The sequence below is a fragment of the Orycteropus afer genome, unplaced genomic scaffold, assembly GCF_000298275.1.
Source record: "Orycteropus afer afer isolate SDZICR_OR568_19922 unplaced genomic scaffold, OryAfe1.0 scaffold00012, whole genome shotgun sequence".
Classification (NCBI taxonomy): domain Eukaryota; kingdom Metazoa; phylum Chordata; class Mammalia; order Tubulidentata; family Orycteropodidae; genus Orycteropus; species Orycteropus afer.
Genome location: NW_006921599.1, coordinates 2,932,481 through 2,951,092, shown reverse-complemented (window position 1 = coordinate 2,951,092; position 18,612 = coordinate 2,932,481). Strand labels below are relative to the sequence as shown.

General features: G+C 41.5%; 1 protein-coding gene across 1 annotated transcript in view; it reads right to left on the bottom strand.

The window, feature by feature from the left end:
• Positions 1–11,472, bottom strand: part of PAK1IP1 (PAK1 interacting protein 1) — a 15,213-nt gene extending 3,741 nt beyond the window's left edge. The window contains exons 1-8 of the mRNA XM_007951704.2: positions 11,389–11,472; positions 7,603–7,765; positions 5,787–5,907; positions 5,638–5,712; positions 4,272–4,324; positions 3,690–3,835; positions 3,499–3,596; positions 1,763–1,862 (exon numbers count right to left, since the gene is read on the bottom strand). Of these exons, the coding sequence (XP_007949895.1) occupies positions 1,763–1,862; positions 3,499–3,596; positions 3,690–3,835; positions 4,272–4,324; positions 5,638–5,712; positions 5,787–5,907; positions 7,603–7,765; positions 11,389–11,472 (840 nt within the window). The remainder of the gene's footprint in view (positions 1–1,762; positions 1,863–3,498; positions 3,597–3,689; positions 3,836–4,271; positions 4,325–5,637; positions 5,713–5,786; positions 5,908–7,602; positions 7,766–11,388) is intronic.
• Between the last annotated feature and the right edge of the window lie 7,140 nt (positions 11,473–18,612).

Here is an 18,612-nt window from a genome sequence, read left to right as displayed (position 1 = left end):
ACAGGGAAAAGAAAAAATGCTGAAAACTAGGACCTGGGAGGGAATGATTAAGAATAATAGTAAAAAGGACAAAAGTATTAATAATAATAGTTGTTTTAAAACAGACAAATACAAGCAAACTAATCACCAGAAAAAAAAAAGCGAAAAAGAAAAAAATAAAAATAAGAGAAAAAATAAAATTGGTGGAGGAGAGGGCAGGGTACCCAGGCTGCATCTGAGCACAAAGACTGTGATGGAGTTCCTGTGGGCCCAGAAGGTAGGTGGGAGTGGGGGATGGCCGCAACTCCATTCACCAAGCGGTTGTGGGGTATAAGAGTAACAAGAGGAATGTTGTACCTTTTCAGTCTTGCAGGTCCAGAGTGTCTTTGGGGTTGCTGGAAAGCAGAATGTGTTCTTAAGCCCCAGGAATCTGCGAGAGCGCTGTCTCTTTAAATATCCAAAATAGTCAAGCTGCTTTTAGACATTCAAAATGGCGGCACCCTCTGGACCGGCAAAAGTCCACAGCTCAGCCCACCTTTCTCTTTGCTGGTGCTTCGCCTTCTATTCCCCGGCCACCAGAACAGTCCTCCATGCAGTCCCAGGCTAGCAGGGCTGATTTTTAGGTTAATTCTTAGGTCCTACCACCAGTGGGGAATCTCCAAGCTGTGCCATGCCATCAGGATTGCTGCCAGATTGCAGCTCTGCCTATCTCCTTTTTTGGTATTTTCATGCAAATCTTCTGCTAGTTGGGGTTCAGTCCACTCTGTATCCTTCTATTCAAGGCTCAGGGGTCCAGGATTATCTTCTGTGTCTGTGTTAATTGGTTTCCCTTTTCGTGGTTGAAGAGGGTCTGTGCAGTCTTTCTGCCTAGTCCGCAATCTTACCCGAACTCCCCTTAATGGCAGTATTTTTATCTATCAAAACATTACACAGAACCCCAGTATGCAAAAGAGATGGAAGCAGAGCTTCACTAATTGAAAGAGCAGAGGCAAGTCTGGGAATCTGCCAGCTCAGACTTACAAGTAAACCCCTGAGGCATCTCTGTGGAACCATCATTGTAAAAGCAAGTATAAATCATACCTTAGATCAGAAAAGCTTATTTAAAGATTTATGTGTTATCATCTCATCCTACCACTAATAGCAAAGTTCAAAAAAACAGAAAAAAACAAATGCTGGTGAGGGTGTGGAGAGACTGGAATCCTCATATACTGCTGGTAGGATTGTAAAATGGTGCAACCCTTGTGGAAAACAGTATGGCGCTTCCTTAAAAAGCTGGAAACAGAAATATCATATGATCCAGCAATCCCTGTGTATGAACACTTGTATTCATCGCAGCACTATCCACTATAGCAAAAAGATGGAAACCACCTAAATGCCCATCAAAGGAGGAGTGGATCAACAAACTATGGTACATACACACAATGGAATACTATGAAGTGTTAAAGAACAATGATGAATATGTGAAACACCTGATAACATGGATGAGCTTTGAGGCCATTTGCTGGGTAAAGCTGGTCAATCACAAAAGAATAAATGCCCTATGAGACCACTGTTGCAAAAAGTCAAGAAAAGGGTTTCACAAAAAAGGAAATATTTTTTGATGGTTAGCAGGGTTATCCACTAACTAGAGGACAGACACATATTAATTTGGATGAAGGAAAAAAAAATAAAAGATTTGTATGTCTTATGACCTGTAAAAGAACATTCCACCTCACTTAACTCAAAGTAACACTAACAGTGAGACTTACACTAAAACGTACTTACATTGTGCTAAAATACTGACCTTATCCTGGTTAAGCTTCCACATTTTGAGGAACCCATCACTTGCTGCTGTAACAATAACATGATGCTCTGGAATTTCAAAACTGAGTATGTCTTTCACCCTAGAATAGAAATATTAACATAAAGATCCTTTCCTATAAATCAGACAATGCTGTTATAAAATTTCCATGCACAGAGCTTTTTGTTTTTCCAATGCTTCAATTGTTTGCAAATTATGCTCAATGAGTGGTGCTTAAAAACCTAAGCGCTTCACATTCCCATTATAATTGGTGAAATGTTCTCAGTGTCTGATTTACCAGGTGATAAATTTTATCCAGGTCTGAATTCTAGGAAAAAATTGTCAATTGTACCTTAAGAATACGTTGGGAAAGATGATGTGCAAAAAAGTGTTAACAGAGTAGGCCTGACTGCACTGCTGTCCTCTGAAAGGTCTGCTTACAAGGTTGGCCCTTGGCTGGCGACTGGGAACCTGGATCTGAGGAAAGTTCCCACCACCATCATTGATAAAAGAGATTCACTATGTGTGGTAGTTCAGTTGTGTGCCAAGTTGGCTGGGCCTGGTTTTTGATGGCGGGGCAGCAGGATGTAGTTATTCCCCATGGTGAAATTGGTAATCAACTCCATGGTGCAAGCTACTGAGCAGCGGAGCAGCTGCTTTAGCGATGTGGTCTGCTTCTAGTGTATAAGATGCAACTTTGAGGACAGTCTCTAGCTTTTTGGTACTCTTGAACCCTGTATGTAGCCAAGTTGTTGTTCAGCAACCTGCCATGCCCTGCCCATCTTGAGCGTTTTTCTGGGCTTGAATTTAGTGGCCTGCCATGTTGTTTGGTAATATTGGGACTGTGCCTTTTCACTTGTCAACCCTGGGTTTGTAAGCCTCAGCAGCCAGCAGCTGCGTAAGTGAAGAAAAGCCTCTAGCTTCAGTGGGCTGTGAGCAGTAAGCAGAGCTGAAGCCCAAGGTTGAGGGGCCTTCACCCAGCCCCTAGAGCCTGGCACTTTGAACTCGGACTTCTAGCCTCCAAAACTTTAAGAAAATAAACTCCTGTTTGTTCAAGCCATCCATTTGTGCTATCTTCTGTTAGAGCAACACTAAGTAACCAAAACACTGTGACCCCAACTGAGTGTGAAAACAGTGTGGTTTATGCTGAACACTGAGTTCCTTCTGGGAGTCTGGAATTCTGGTACGAGCCAAGCATAGGATGTGTATGTGAACAGTTCACAATAAAACCCTGGGTGCTGGGTCTGTAGTGAGCATCCTTGGTAGACAACATTTCACATGTGCTGTAACAAATCAATGCTGGACGAGTTAGCATGTCCTGTGTAGCTCCACTGGAAGAGGACTCTTAGGTACTTACACCTCACACTTTACCTCAAAGAAACCCCAAAGGACCTGCCAAAAACATACCTTTTTCTAAGATTCTAGAAATCACATATATGTAGATGCATCTATCTCTGTAGTTATTCACAAAAAATATGTATCTTGCTTTTTAAAATCACTTCATGTTTATTAAGTCTACACACACATGTTGTTATGTGCCACTGAGTTGATTCTGATTTACAGCAAGCCTACAGGACAGAATAGAACCATGCCATAGGGTTTCCAAGGCTGTAATATTCACAGAAGCAGACTGCCACATCTTGGTGAGTTTGAAGCACAGACCTTTCAGTTAGCAGCCAAGTGCTTATACATTGCACCACCAAGGCTCCTTACACATACACAGAGACTGGTAAAAATACCTGTTTTTATGAGCTTTAAATTCACAGAGGCACATTAGTGAATCACAGTCAAAAAGCCTTACAACTTCTTCATCTCCTGCCACTGCAAGGACAGATTCCTAGGGTAGAGGAAAAAATACCCAGAATGTCATCAATAATTATGGCCAACACCGTGTAAACTAAACTTCTATTTCTAATTTCTGATTACTTACAGAAAGAAATGCAACAGAAGAGATTCTCTTCTCATTTGTGATGGTACCACTAACAGATGCAGTGTCTAGTTGATAGATGTCTATTTTATTCATTGTGACAACTATGTACTTCTCTCCCTTTGGGGACCATTCAACTATGTGAGCATCTATAAGGTTTTAAAAAAGAAAAGAAAAAAGCAAGCAGGCATTTCTTCTCCCGTAAGTAAAAACGAAAATGATAACAGAAGTAATAAAAAGTGAATACTCATACTTCATTTACAAATGTATTTACACTTCACATTCATTATTTTATTTAATCTTCACAGCAAACTTATGATAGACACTTTGTGAGTTAAATTATATAGGCAATAAACTGAGTTCAAAAATAATATCCAAGGTCATGCGGCTAGCGGGTGGCAGAGTCACAAAAGGAAATCAGAACTAAATGGGAAAATAAAGGAAACTAAAGCATTTGTTCTCAGAGGCACCCATCATTATGAAGAAGAAGAAATGTGTATACACACATTCATACAAGGTTATGTGTGCATACTTTCACATTCCATCATATTATTACAAAATACATTTTAAAACAAAAATACTCACTTTGTTTTATATTTTTTATGAATGCTGACCTTCCATCCACAAGATTCCATGTTCTGCAAAAATAGGAAGCTAACTTATGGCATGATCATCAATGAAATTTACAGTGTAAAGAGGATAGTAACACATAACAAAGATTTGGGCAAAAGAAAAGAAGAAAGTGTTCTACAGAATACATGACTATTTAGAGAACTTGCTTTTTTCTTATAGTAATATCTGAAATATTTATCATCTAGCAAGAATAAGGGAGCTCTGGTAGCATAGTGCCTAAGGCATTTGACTGCTAACCAGAAGACTGGCGGTTCAAACCCACCAGCCACTCCTTGGCAGAACGACTTGGTGATCTACTTCTGTAGTGATAGTGCCTCAGAAACCCAAGGAGGGGTTGCTGTGAGTCGGATCTGACTTGACATTAGTAAGTTAGCAAGAATAAAGTTCCTTCTATCTCTACACCCCTTAATATGTTGCACCATCGTATTTTCAGAAGGTATCACCTCCTAAAACATTTCTTTTTAGGACCAATTTCCTCTTCACTTTATAGTATATAATGACTGGAGTATAGAGTGCATGTGTAATGTACAGCATGTCATTTGTATCCTACTATCATGTATAAGTTTCAACCTCTCATGTGCGTCACTACAGCCTTAAATGGTTAACAGCAGAGAAACAATACAAACAGTTATCTAAGCAGTGTAATAAATTAGAGCAAAGGACTAATGGACCATGTGAATCCCAGTCTCCATGACCCTGAGATCAGAAGAACTAGGTGGTACCCAGCTAACACTGCTGATTGCTCTGAAAGAGAACACAAAAGGAGGTCCTGGATAGAGTGGCAGAAAAAGGTGGAATAAAACTAAAAAAAAAAAGAGTAAGACCAGGCTTTTTGGTCTGATAGAGATGGTGGAACCTATGAGACTATGGTCCTTAGATACCCTTTAAGCCTGGCACTGAACTCACCCTCATGGTTCAACTTTCAGCCAAATGATACTCAAGCCTATAATGTAAATAGTAGCACCAGGGAGGTATACAACCCTTACACAATCAACCATATGAGACCAAAAGGGAAGCATTTGCTCAGGGATAAAGCCCAGAAGGCAAGAAGGGATAAGAAAGGATGAATGGGAGTGGCAAACACAGGGTAGAAGTCGGAAGAATGTTGTTACACTGTGGGGATTGCAATCAATGTCACAAAACGAAATGTGTATTAACTGTTGAAAAGAAAACCAATTTGCTAGTTAAACTTTTACCCAAATTAAAAAAAAAAAAAAGAAATTACTATAATAATAGATACCCTGATAGATGGCTTTTGCTTTACTTGGAGAATAAAGACTGCAACTTATCAAAAATGCTCTTGGGAATAATGACTTACCTTAATGTCTTATCTGTACCCACAGACAGGGCCAACTTGCCAGATGGGTGAATAGAGAGGAAGGTCACATGTCCTCTAAAATAAAACCAACAGTTAGCTACCAATTGTACTGGGACATCAACAGGCCACTGGGGGCAAGCTGAACTCACTTGTGAGCTTTAATGGACTTTAGGCACTCCCATTTCTTTGCATCCCACACACAGATTAGTCCATCTTCTGCTCCACTGATTAAGTGCCTGTTGCCATGGAATTTCAGACAAGTTATTGTGCCTGTGGAAAATTCAAGACAGGAAATTAATATTCACCTTGAATGCAAACTCAATTTCAGATTTGAAAGTTATGGTGCAGTAAGTAAAAGACATAATGTTTTAGTACTGAAAGGTACCTTGATGTCTCAGTTGAAGAAACTGTTTTTTTCCCCCCATACAAAAGCATATAGTCCCAAGCCTAAGCAAATATTTTCTTCGGAGTTTCTCCAGTCGCAGATATACATTTGAATCAATCAGTTCACACTTTCTTCCTTTATGTCTCATGATCATATATTTAGGAGATGGCTGGCTAGCAAAGTTTGATCAGGAAGTCAAACAAAACTAACCAGCTACTATAGGGAACAAAAGTAGATATAGAGCCACATGGCTTTTACATTCTAACGAGAGAGCTCACTACCCTATTACCACCCACAATCCTCACTCCAGATAGTAATTCCAGATAATAACTGATTTGACTTTTACATACTTCTCCTTACTGTCATAATTTATTAGACAATTTTTATAAAATGTTACTCACACAACTAACTGGATTCTATTCACTTGGAAAAACAGAGGAAGGAGAGTCAGGAATAAGAGTAGAAAATAAACTGTGTCGCAATTGCCTCCATGAACAACTGCTTCCTTTGCCCGGCTACCATTACTGAACACTGTGATCAAAGATTCCAGAGAAGAATCCTGATCAAAAGGGGAAAATGCAGAACAGAACTTTAAATTTTCATGGACTTTAGACTTTCTGGAGCCAAAGAGGGTGGATGAACCCCTGAAATAATTGCCCCGACATAATCTTTAACCTTTTAAAAAAGCATAATGCTCAAGGCAGACCTTATTTGCTAGTTAAGCTAAACTATTCAGTTTTAAGATGACTCCAGTGATATGTTTGTTTTGAGGTTACAGATTAACCAAAAACCAATCTAAACTCACTGCCATTAAGTGGATTCTGACTCATATTGACCCCTATTGGGTTTCTGAGGCAGTAAATCTTAATGAAGTAGGAGCTCCAGTGGCATAGTGCCTAAGACATTTGACTGTTAACCAGAAGGATAGCCATTCAAACCTACCAGCCACTCCATGGAAGGAAGACTGGGCAATCTACTTTGTAGATTGTACTTTTTTGACACAGTGCTGGGTACATAACCAAACCTACTGCAACTTTATAGGACAGAGTAGAACTGCCTCATTGACTTTCTAAGTTGTAATTTTTACAGGAGCAAACTTCCACATCTTTTTTCCATGGAGCAGCTAGTGGGTTTGAACCTCCAACCTTTTAGTTAGCAGCCAAGCACTTAACCACTGCACCATCAGGGCTTCTTAGGTACATGACTCTCCCTCAATAAAGTTATTAGCCAATGCCATGATGCTGCTACTTGCACTCCTCATACTGCCTGCTCTGCCCAGAATGCCCTCTGCCTGTTTTGCAAACTTCATCTGGCCAAAAACTGGTAATTCTCTCTGAGATTCAATTTAGACATCATTTTAAGGAATCTTTTGGTGAGCCCCCACCTCCTGACTAAGTTAAGAGCTTCCTTGCATCTCCCAATGCAGACTGTGAACTTGAGAGCAAGGAACCATGTTTTTTCATTTCTATATTCCCTAGCACAGAATCTGCTATATAACAGTCACTTAATAATTGTTTAATTGAAGACAAAATGTGAAGTATAACTTCTCTATATTGCTTTAAACAATTCAACTGTCTTACCGTTGTGATGTATTAGAGCCCCATGCTCTATCTTCTTTTTCATGTCATAAATGTGTATTGTTTCATCTTTGCTCCCAGTGACAACGAAACGACTATTTACAGCCACCGCAGACAAGGAAGCAGTATGGGCATGGTGAGTGAAGTCAGCCACAGGAGTCCATTTCTGCTGAAGAGTAAAACCTACAGTCAATGTCACAGTCAAATCACAGCGCTCTAGAAGCACAGATAAATGGTTCCACAATCTGTGAAAGCTACCCATATATAAGAAGCTACTTAATAATACATCAATTAAAAAAAAAATCGCCTGAGAATAAGGATGTTTAGTGAAAATGAGATGGCAGCACCAGGTATCATGACTCCAGGACACAGTCATGGAGACTGGACTAAAGGGACTTTAAGGTCCCATCCAAATCTTTTAAATAGTTATCTATTTACTTACATACGAGACTTCCCTATCACTCATTTATTCAAATATTCAAATTGTGCCTTGAATTTATTCATTCAAGTACTGAAGGCCTAAGTTTGCTACAAGAAGCTCTGGTGGCGTAGTGCCTAAGGCATTTGACTGTTAACCAGAAGGTTGGCAGTTCAAACCACCAGCCACTCCATGGAAAGAAGACTGGGCAATCTACTCCTGTAAAGACTTACTGCCTTGGAAACCCAAAGGTGGTTGCTATGAGTCGGAATTGACTCAATGGCAATGATTTTGGTTTTTTTGGTTTAAGTTTGTTATATAATCAACACCAACGGAAGCAGCAGTCAAGAAATCAGACAACGTATTGCACTGGGCAAATCTGCTGCAACAGACTTCTTTAAAGTGCTGAAGAGCAAAAATGTCTCTTTGAAGGCTAAGGTGTGCCTAACCCAAGCCATGGTATTTTCAGTAGTCTCATATATGTGTGAAAGCTGGACAATGAATAGTAAAAATAAAACATACTGCCATTAGAATAAACAAATTTGTCCTGGAAAAGTACAGCTGGAATGCTCTTTGAAAGTGGGAATGGCAAGACTTTGTCTTACCTACTCTGGTCATGTTGTCAGAAGGGACTATTCCCTGGAGAAAGATATCATGCTTGGTAATGGGGAGGGTCAGTGAAAAAAGGGAAGGCCATCAATGATGGGGCTCAGGCATAGCAAGGATTGTGAGGCAGGATTGGGCAGTGTTTTGTTTGGTTGTACATAGGGTTGCTGAGTCAGAGCCGACATGACAGCACCTAACAAGTTTGCTATGAGTCAGAAATGACCTGATGGCAATGGGTTTGGTTTTTTGGTTTTACTTTGTACTTGGAGGGAGCTCTGATGGGGTAGTGCCTAAGGCACATGACTGCTAACCAGAAGGCTGGTGGTTCAAACCCCCCAGCCACTCCTTGGAAGGAAGATTAGGCAATCTACTTCCATAGAGATATTGCCTCGGAAACCCAAGGAGAAGTAGCTATGAGCTGAGTTGACTTGATGGCAGTAAGTTTGGTCTGACTGTACTTGGAAGGAGCTTTGGTGGTACAGTGGTCAAGTACTTGGCTACTAACCAAACGGTCAGTGGTTCATATCTACCAGCTGCTCCGTGGAAGAAAGATGAGGCTGTCTGCTTCCGTAAAGGTTTACAGTCTTGGAAACTCTGTGTAGCAGTTCTATTCTGTCCTATATGGTTCCTATGAGTTGGATTCAACTGAGACACAAAACACTGGGTAATGGCTAAGAGCTTTTAGAGATAGAGACACCTGGGGACTTGAGTCCCAGCTCTGCCAATTATCAGCTGCCTGGCTTTGAGCAGATCATGTCTAAACTTCAGGTTCCTCATCTGTAAAACAGGAACAATGGATTTGCCTCAGAGGGTTCCCGTGAGGACTATTATTATGTCTGCAACTTAGTAAGCAACTGCTTTCATTACAAAGAGAACACAATTAATATCATCATCTTTGAATATTCAAACATGTCACCTTTGGGCCAAAAGCCAAAAACAGATTTATACTAGACTGGAAAACAAAATAAACAAAAGCAATTAGTTAAGTTACACACTTCCAGTTCTATGGTTAGTTCAAGATTGACACCTTGACTTCACAAAGAAGTTGTTGTTGTTATTATATGCCATCGAGTCAGACCCAACTCATAGCAACCCCTCCTTGGGTTTGAACTGACAGCTTTCTGGTTAGCAGTCAAGTGCCTTAGCCACTACGCTACCAGAGCTCCTTCATAAAGAAGTACTCAATGGCAATCTTTTTTTTTTTTTTTTAATTGTGATTTGGGTGAAAATTTACAGAGCAAATTCACTTTCTATACAGCAGTTCACATACAATTTGTCTCATGACATTGACCACAATTCACCACACTGCAACAGCTCCCCTCCCACTTCCTCTCGATAGTTATCTCTTCCCTGTGTCCATCCCTCCATGCACTCCTGCCCCCTGAGCTGTCTCCCTGTGCATAAGCAGCCCTTCTTTCTCCTATGATTGTTCTCTCTAAGGAGTGTATCGACCTCAGGTAAATGTTCAACTCATATGCCTGTCTTTTGTTTGGCTGGAAGCCACAGGAGTGGGTTCAATTCCAGACCTGAAGGGCAGCTAGGGGCCATAGTCTCAGTGGTTCCACCAGGCTGTATCAGACTAGCAAACCTGGTCCCCCCATCCCTTTTCTTTTTCCCAAATGATTTTGAGTTTTGTTCCACATTGTTCTCCCTCTCTATCCAGGATCTCCTATGTAGACCACCCTCCAAGTGGTTGACAGTGATAGCCGGGCACCATCTAGTTCTGGTCTCACAGTTGTATAGGCTGCGGATCGCATGGTGTACCAGTCGCTAGGACTAATAGTTTCCATGAATCTTTGGTTTTCTTCATTTCTCTTTGCTCTGGACGAGGAGAAACCCATCGTTGGATCTAGATGGCTGCTTGCCATTTTAACATCCCAGATGCTACTTGCCAAGTAGGGGGTGTAACAATGTTTTGTGTAGTATGTTATACCAATTGAGCTTGATGTCCCCTATGCTCAATGTCAACCTTAAATTAACCAGAAAACTGGAAATGTATGCCTTGACTAATTGCTTTTGTAGATGCTAATTGCTAGTAGATACTTAGGTTTACCTAAAGAAAAAAAGAATAGTACAGGGCTAGAAGTCAGGAGATTTGATTTCTAGTTCTGGGTTTAATTTCTAGTTCTGGGCATGTCCTATCTGTTTGACTACTGGCAATTTATTTAATATTTTTTATTCATGTAACCAGTAAAAGAATTATCTTTGTATCCCCATCCTTTACTGTTATGAAGGGGATATTTTCAGTATTCACATCATTTCCATCTTTGCATCTCCACTGCCTAGCCCACGTTAAGTCCTTAATAAATAATGAAATGAATTGATGTGACTTTAATGATATATAAGATTATATTGACCTAGCTCTAATACTTGGTAAAATTTCAGAACAAAAACTCAAATGAATAAGGGAATTGTTCTTTCATTAAATTCTAAATATATAAACCAGCTGACAACTTATGGAAGAAACCCGTAAGCCCATAATCTACAACTTATCTGCCCATGTGCAGCAATGCGATCTTCCTTCCTGTACTATGGGCATTTTGTCTACTATAATACCAACAGATGTTTATCACTTTTAGGAAATTCTTACTTCAAATTTTAAAAGGCAAGCTTTTCACTTAAACTCTCCTTAGCATGATTCACCAATTAATCTATAGACATCAAATGATGAACATGAGATGCCCAAATGTTTACCTCCGCCGTGTGGGAACCAAGCTGCCCATTCCTCCGCCTCCGCCCCTGCCCATCCGCACGCTAGCTCTCACCTTGAGGTTGCCGCTCGCCTCGGGCTCCCTGTGCACAACGAACCCAAAAAGGACCTGCTCGTAGCAACCAGCGACAAGCTCCATTCAACAACGCACGTGTCTCATCAAGGAATCCGGCTCAACGTCGAAGGGCAGACGGTACCCAGCGCAAGACGAACAGGGTCTTTCCTCCGTCGGCGCTCAAATTATACGTCACGGTCGTGGGCCTTCCATTTAGGCGCCTGCATCCTTGGAAAGTTTCAGGGCTCAGAGATGAGAGGATTTTCCAAGCGAAGAAGAGACAACGACACATGAGGATATGGTTATTACTGTAAAAATAAAAAAACTTGGGGTAACTAGGCATATTCTAGGAAGCTGTCAGGTCGGGTCGTCTGAGAGAACCATGGGCGGGACATTCCCTGCGTGGGTCCCTTATTTCTCTGACGTCTTAAGGAAGTAGCAGCACCACCTTCCGGTCTTGCCCGAGGAGTCGGCTGTGGGTAGATGTGGTGCCTTCTCGTTTGTGGGCTGTGATAATGGAGATTAGGTTTCCTTCTTGTACAGGAAGCAAGAGGACGATCCCCTCTCTCACATATTGTCTCCTAGCAGCACAAGGAAGTTTAGGATTCAGGTTTCTCAGTTTTCAGAGCAGGGTGGCGTTGGAGCGCTAGAAGTCCGTTCGTCTTCTCCTGGCCTGGGCGGGCCACATAGTCCTAGCTTGCACACTTTTCCTTCCAGTTGGGTGTAAGGTTACGTGACCGGTGTTGGTAGGAACCAGGCCAGCGGAAAAGGAAAGAAAAATTTATTTAAAGAGTAAAATCATAGAAGCATAAAGCCTGGCTCTCAGTAACTAAGAAGGAGCAGCAGCTCTGATTGTCTTAAGTCAGGGCTCTTGTATTCCTGTATTCAGAGTTCTTGTTTCTTTGATTGATAGTTGTAAACGTCATTGTTTCTGGTCCCGAGGTCGGCTCGTTCTTTCCGTGTGGGTCATACTGCCCTTATTGTTTCTTCCCTGTAGTTTCTGTTCAGAAATAGAGTTTGATAAAAACAAGACATTAATCGTTAGGGGGGTTTGTTGATTAGCTTATTTTCAGGAGTACCAGACTGGAACTTAAAAGTTAAGAATCAAATATTAATCATTATAGGGTTGGGTAGTTAGTTATTTTCAGGAGTATACATTCCTTTTTGCTGAGATGTTCATTGTAAGATTTGATTTTATTAATCCTTCATTGGGGTCTTGTGTCTCACATATTAGGTTTAGGACCATTAGGGAGGGAGGAGGATTCGTCAAGTGAAAGGTTAAAGAATAGACTGAACGCTTTCACGACCCAATTATTTTCTGCTTTGATTTTTTTTGTTCATTCCATTTGTTTTCGGTAATGGAAAGCATGCTGAAAGTAAGGGGGAAAATTTTTGAGGTAATACAGATTTTGATACAATATGTATCATATGACCCAAAAAAAGGAGCTCTGGTTGTTAGAGCTCCCTCGGCACTCAACAACCATGCCACACACCAGAGTACCCTTTTATTAAGGAGGCGAAAGGGTGCCTGCACTGAGGAAGGACAGAAGAAGAAGAGGAGGAAGAAGAGAAGAAGAAAGAAAGAGGAAGAATAGAAGAAGAGAGAGAGGAAGAAGAGGAAGAGCAGGAAGAGGGTGGTCTTATATAGACCTGGGGTTAGGAGATTGTACATCAGAGCTGGGGGAAGAGGTCTTAACCTATCAGAGGCTATTGTTGCCTTTTAAAATTTGCGCCTTGCAGGAAGCTCAGTTTCAACTTCCTTTAACTGATTTATGACCTTGGGCGGGGCAGCAGGGAATGAAGAAGAACCTGGAAGAGCCATGCAAGATGGCGTGGCATATCTCTAACACTGGTAGCGTAGTGCCTAAAGGCACTTGACTGCTAACCAGAAGGCTAGCGGTTCAAACCCACCAGCCACTCCTCGAAAGGAAGATGGGGCCATCTACTTCTGTAGTGATACTGCCTTGGACACCCAAGGAGGGGTCGCTATGAGTCGCGTCTGACTCAACAGCACATAACAACAACAACAACAACATGACCCAAACAGGAGCTCTGGTAGCTTAGTGCCTAAGGCACTTGACTGCTAACCAGAAGGCTGGGGGTTGAAACACACCAGCCACTCCTCCAAAGGAAGATGGGGCAATCTCCTTCTGTAGTGATACTGCCTCAGAAGCCCAAGGAGGGGTCGCTATGAGTCGGGTTGGACGCGACGGGACGTAACAACAATGACCCAGACAGATTCTGGTGATAGGGTTGGTGGGGCAAGGCCTGTTGCTTCAGATTCACGCTGTTACTCAGTGCCACAATCCTGTTTCCCAGGGGAGCACATACTATAACGGATAGTAGCTTCTCGAGAAACCTTGAGAAGTTGAAAATGTGGTGAGTGATACATGTCCGACATGTTCCATGGGTCTGGAAAGGATTAAAGAAGGGGACGCTCACACTGGAGCTTTCCAGAAGGAAATATTTATCTCAGGTTCACCAGTTCTTAAAACACACTTCCTAGAGTAAATCTTAGCTGATGTAATTGTTAGTTGCCCTGGACTCAAGGTAACTCCATGTTTGTAGAGTTGAATTGTGCTCCATAGGGTTTCCAGTGGCTGATTTTTCAAAAGTAGAGTTCTGGGCCTTCTGAGGTGCTTCTGTGTGGATTTGAATTGCCAATTTTTCAGTTATTGTTGTGTGCCGTCGAGTCGGCCCCGACTCATAGTGACCCCTCCTTGGGTTTCCGAGGCAGTATCACTACGGAAGTAGATTGTACCATCTTCCTTCCCAGGAGTGGCTGGTGGGTTTGAACCACCAGCCTTCTGGTTAACAGTCAAGTGCCTTAGGCACTATGCTACCAGAGCTCCCTTTCAGTTATTGTTGTTGTTGATGTTGTTATGTGCCGTCAAGTCAGCCCTGACTCATAGCGACCCCTCCTTGGGTTTCCCAGGCAGTATCACTACGGAAGTAGGATTGCCCAACCTTCCTTCCGAGGAGTGGCTGGTGGGTTTGAACCGCCAGCCTTCTGGTTAACAGTCAAGTGCCTTACGCACTATGCTACCAGAGCTCTCTTTCAGTTATTAGTCCAGTGCAAACCATTTGCCCTACCCAGGGACTAATAATTAGTTTTATAAATGCCATTGTATGTTGATTTGAAAAGCAGGAGTTAGATTTATAGTTGGATGTAAACTCTTCATATTTGAAATGTAATACAATAATTTTAGCACTTTAGACCCTTTGCTGCCAATAACTTTTGTTTGTTCCTTGGTACTTTTGGTTATGAATTGTAAGTGCGTGGAGTTTTAATTGATACTGATTTTGGTCTTTGTCAAAATAACTACTTTGGATGCTTTGGTTGGTTGTCATTGCAACTGAAGGAAGGCATGACTTTTATCAACTTTGGCAGCTTCATAACACTCAGTCCTCAGAACCTGAAATGCTGTAGTCAAACTAATTCTCAATCTCTTGAGAAATTTAATAATTCCCTCACTTTGTTCATGTAGTTCTCTGCATAATGTTGCAAAAAGTCACAAATTATCTCAGTATTTAAGTTTTTTTTTTTTTTAAATGTACTGCTTCTTTATTATTTCCACCAAAGTACCACTAAAGTCAGAGCATCGTGAATTCCTGGTTGAGAGTCCTTCAGCCCATGGGCCAAAAATGGAGGAAGTATAAATTTTTTTTGTCTCACTTTATCTTAAAAAAATGTGATCATTGCATTTTACTGCATGACACATCTGTTCGTTTTAATGCAAAATAGTATTCTAACATCAAAATAGAAAATGAGCTTTTGAATAAAATTGATGTTTAAAAACATGTGCTTTATATATTCTGTTGGATACTCCTGTTCTCTGCCTCTTTTTCCCATGGAAATCTGAACTGCTATTTAGAAAGTATAGTGAGTTTAATATACATACTTTTTGAAATTAATTTTAACCTAGTGCTATACAGGGTAATAACAACAGTAACAACAACATACAGGGTAATGGACGAGTTCTGATAGCATAGTGGATGTGGCACTTCACTGTTAACCGGAAGGTCAGCGGTTCAAACCCACCACCTGCTTTGTGGAAGGAAGACTGGGCGATCTACTTCTGTAAAGATTTATGGCCTCGGAAACTCAGTGGAGGTCACTATGAATTGGAAACGACTTGCTGGCAGTGAGTTTGGTTTTTTTGGTTATACAGGGGTAATTACCATAATCAGCGTCTTCACTAGTCTAGAAGTAGACTTACATACGTTGGTAAGTGTGACTAAATGATGGCATAATGGGTAAGGCATTGGCTGCTAACCAGAAAGTTGCTGGTTCAAACCCACCAGCTGCTCTGCAGAAGAAAGATGAGGCAATCTGCTTCCATAAAGATTTGTTGTTATGTGCTGTTGAGTCAGATCTGACTCATAGCAACCCCTCCTTGGGTTGCCGAGGCAGTATCACTACAGAAGTAGATTGCCCAACCTTCCTTCCGAGGAGTGGATGTGGGTTTGAACCGCCAGCCTTCTGGTTAGCAGTCAAGTGTCTTAGGCACTATGCTACCAGAGCTCAGAAACCTAATGGAGGTCATTGTGAGTTGGAATTGACTGGATGGCATTGGGTTTGGTTTTGGTTTAGTCACACTGAACATCTGCTCTAGTATTTGTCACATTTCAGAGGAGAGGAATGTTATGGTTTGAAAGCTCTAATAGGAATACTTTAGAATATACATTAGTTGGTTCCAGAATGAAAACCAGAGTCTGAGCCACACAGGCATAACTCTTAAGTGGTTTTATTTTTATTTTTATTTTATTACTGAGTGGAACTAATGGTAGAGCTAAGAAAGACCTTGGAGTCTAACCCAGGTGTTCTTAATCTGTGGGGTTTATGAATAGGTTTTAGAGGCTTTAAATTTCCTGAAATGACACGCACAACCGTGTGTACATTTTTGGAGGACAGCATTGACAAAATTTCAGTAAATTTTTAAAGAGATTAGTGACTCATAAGAGGAAAATGCACTGATCCAACACTAGTTTACAAATGAAGTATGTTGAGAAAAGTTGGGCTTGAATATTCTTTTAAACTGAGAAGAAAGGAGTGGTATTTCATTGTATTCATTACCATGGCAGTAGTTTCATAACTCTCTAAGGCCATGGTTTTGCATTGTCTAGAGAAAAACACACAATGCAAAATTATATACCTGTCTAACTGGATTGGAACAGAGAATACTTCCTGTAAAACCTTTATTCTGTTCTCTTTCCAAACACAGGGATGTAAAAAGCCATTTAATCTTATCCTTGTGAAAACTGCAGTTGCCAAGAAACAACCAGTTGTTCAGAGTTCATTAATCAACACTTGAAAGCATAACAGCATTGTTTTGTTTTGCTTTTAAATTATTGATTGAAAAGCTTTTTGCACTTAACCATGCATTGATACATTCATTCAAATATTTACTGAGTGGCAGGCTTTGTTTGGCTTGCTGAAGATTTAAAAAAAAAAACAGTTTTTCTTTTTTTGGGGATGGTGGTAAGATCCTGAAGATCTTGAAAAGAAGCTCTGGTGTTGCAGTGGTTAAAGCAGTTGGCTACTAACCAAAAGGTTGGTGATTCAAACCTACCAGCTTGGGAGCTCAGGTAGCGTAGTGCCTAAGGCACTTGACTGCTAACTAGAAGGCTGGCAGTTCAAACCCACAAGCCACTCTTTGAAGGAAGGTTGGGCAATCTACTTCTATAGTGATACTGACTCAGAAACCCAAGGAGGGGTCGCTATGAGTTGTGTCCAACTCAACAGCACATAACAACAACAGCTGCTGGGTATTTTGGTTACCTAGTGCTGCTCCGAAGAAGATACCACAAATGGGATGGCTTGAACAAACGGGAGTTTATTCTCTGACAGTTCTGGAAGCTAGAAGTCTGAGGTTAAAGTGTCAGGCTGTGAAAGCCCTTTGACCATGGGCTTTAGCTCTGCCTCTTGCTCCAGGCCCACTGAAGCTAGAGGCATCTCTTCACTCAGGCAGCTACTGGCTGCTGAGGCTAACAAGCCCAAGGTCAACAAATAAAATGGGACAGTTCCAACGTTAGCAAACAACATGGCAGGCCATTGATTCAAGTCCATTGAAAGTCCCGAGTGGCAGAGCATGGCAGCCTGCTGAACAATGACTCAGCTACATGCAGAGTTCAAGCATGCCATAAGCTAGAGGCCATTCCCAAAGCTGTTTCTAATATACGGGAAGCAGACCACATACCCAAAGCATCTACTCAGCTGCTCCAATAGATTTCACCATGGAGTTAAGTACCAGTCTCACCATGGGGAATAACTACATTCTGCTGCCCAGGTGCTCAACCATGCCCAGCCAAGTTGACACACAAACTTAACCACTACAGCGGGAGAAAGATGAGGCAATCTCTCTACTTTGTCCTATAGGGTCAGTATGAATCAGATGGCAGTGAGGGTGGGAGTGGTGCTGGCAGCAAGTCCCTGACTGGTGCAAATGGGTAAGTGCTGGGCCACTAACTGAAAGATTGGTGGTTTGAACTCACCCAGAGGCATCTCAGAAGAAAGGCCTGATAATTTACTATGAAAGGTCATAGCCATGAAAACCCGGTGAAATACAGTGTCAGTCTGACACATAGGAGGTTGCCATGAGTTGGAATTGACTTCATGGCAACTGGTTTGTTGGTTTTTTTGGATGGTGGTAAGGTAGATATCCTGGATTAAAAGCAGGAAACCAGACTTCCAGTAAGATGGAGGAATAGGCAGACAAGTGACACAGACCCTCTTCAACAACAAAAAGAAAAACCAATTGACAGAGATACAGAAGATAATCATGGAGCCCTGAGCTTTGAAAGGAACTATAAGGTGGATTAGGCACCAACTAGTGGAAAAACCTGAAGGAAAATAGTGAGTACAGAGATAGTCGGAGCTGCAGACTGTCAGCTCCTCTGATGGGACCAACAGCCTGAATATTTCCAAGTGGTGTTGGATCCTGAGAATTGACCTAAAAATCAGCCCTGGTCACCAAGGGCTGCAGGGATGACTGCACTGGTGGCCTATGAATAGGAAGGGAAATAGCAAGGAGGGAGACAACTTGAGCTGTTGACTTTCTGCTGTCTGGAGGGCACAGCCATTCGTATTGTTACACGGCAGCCATTTTGGATATTTAAAGTGACCAAGGGCACAGCCATTTTGAATGTTTACAAGCAGTGGCCATTTTGGATATTTAAAACGACTGAGGGTGCAGCCAGTTTGAGTCTTTACAGGTGGCAACT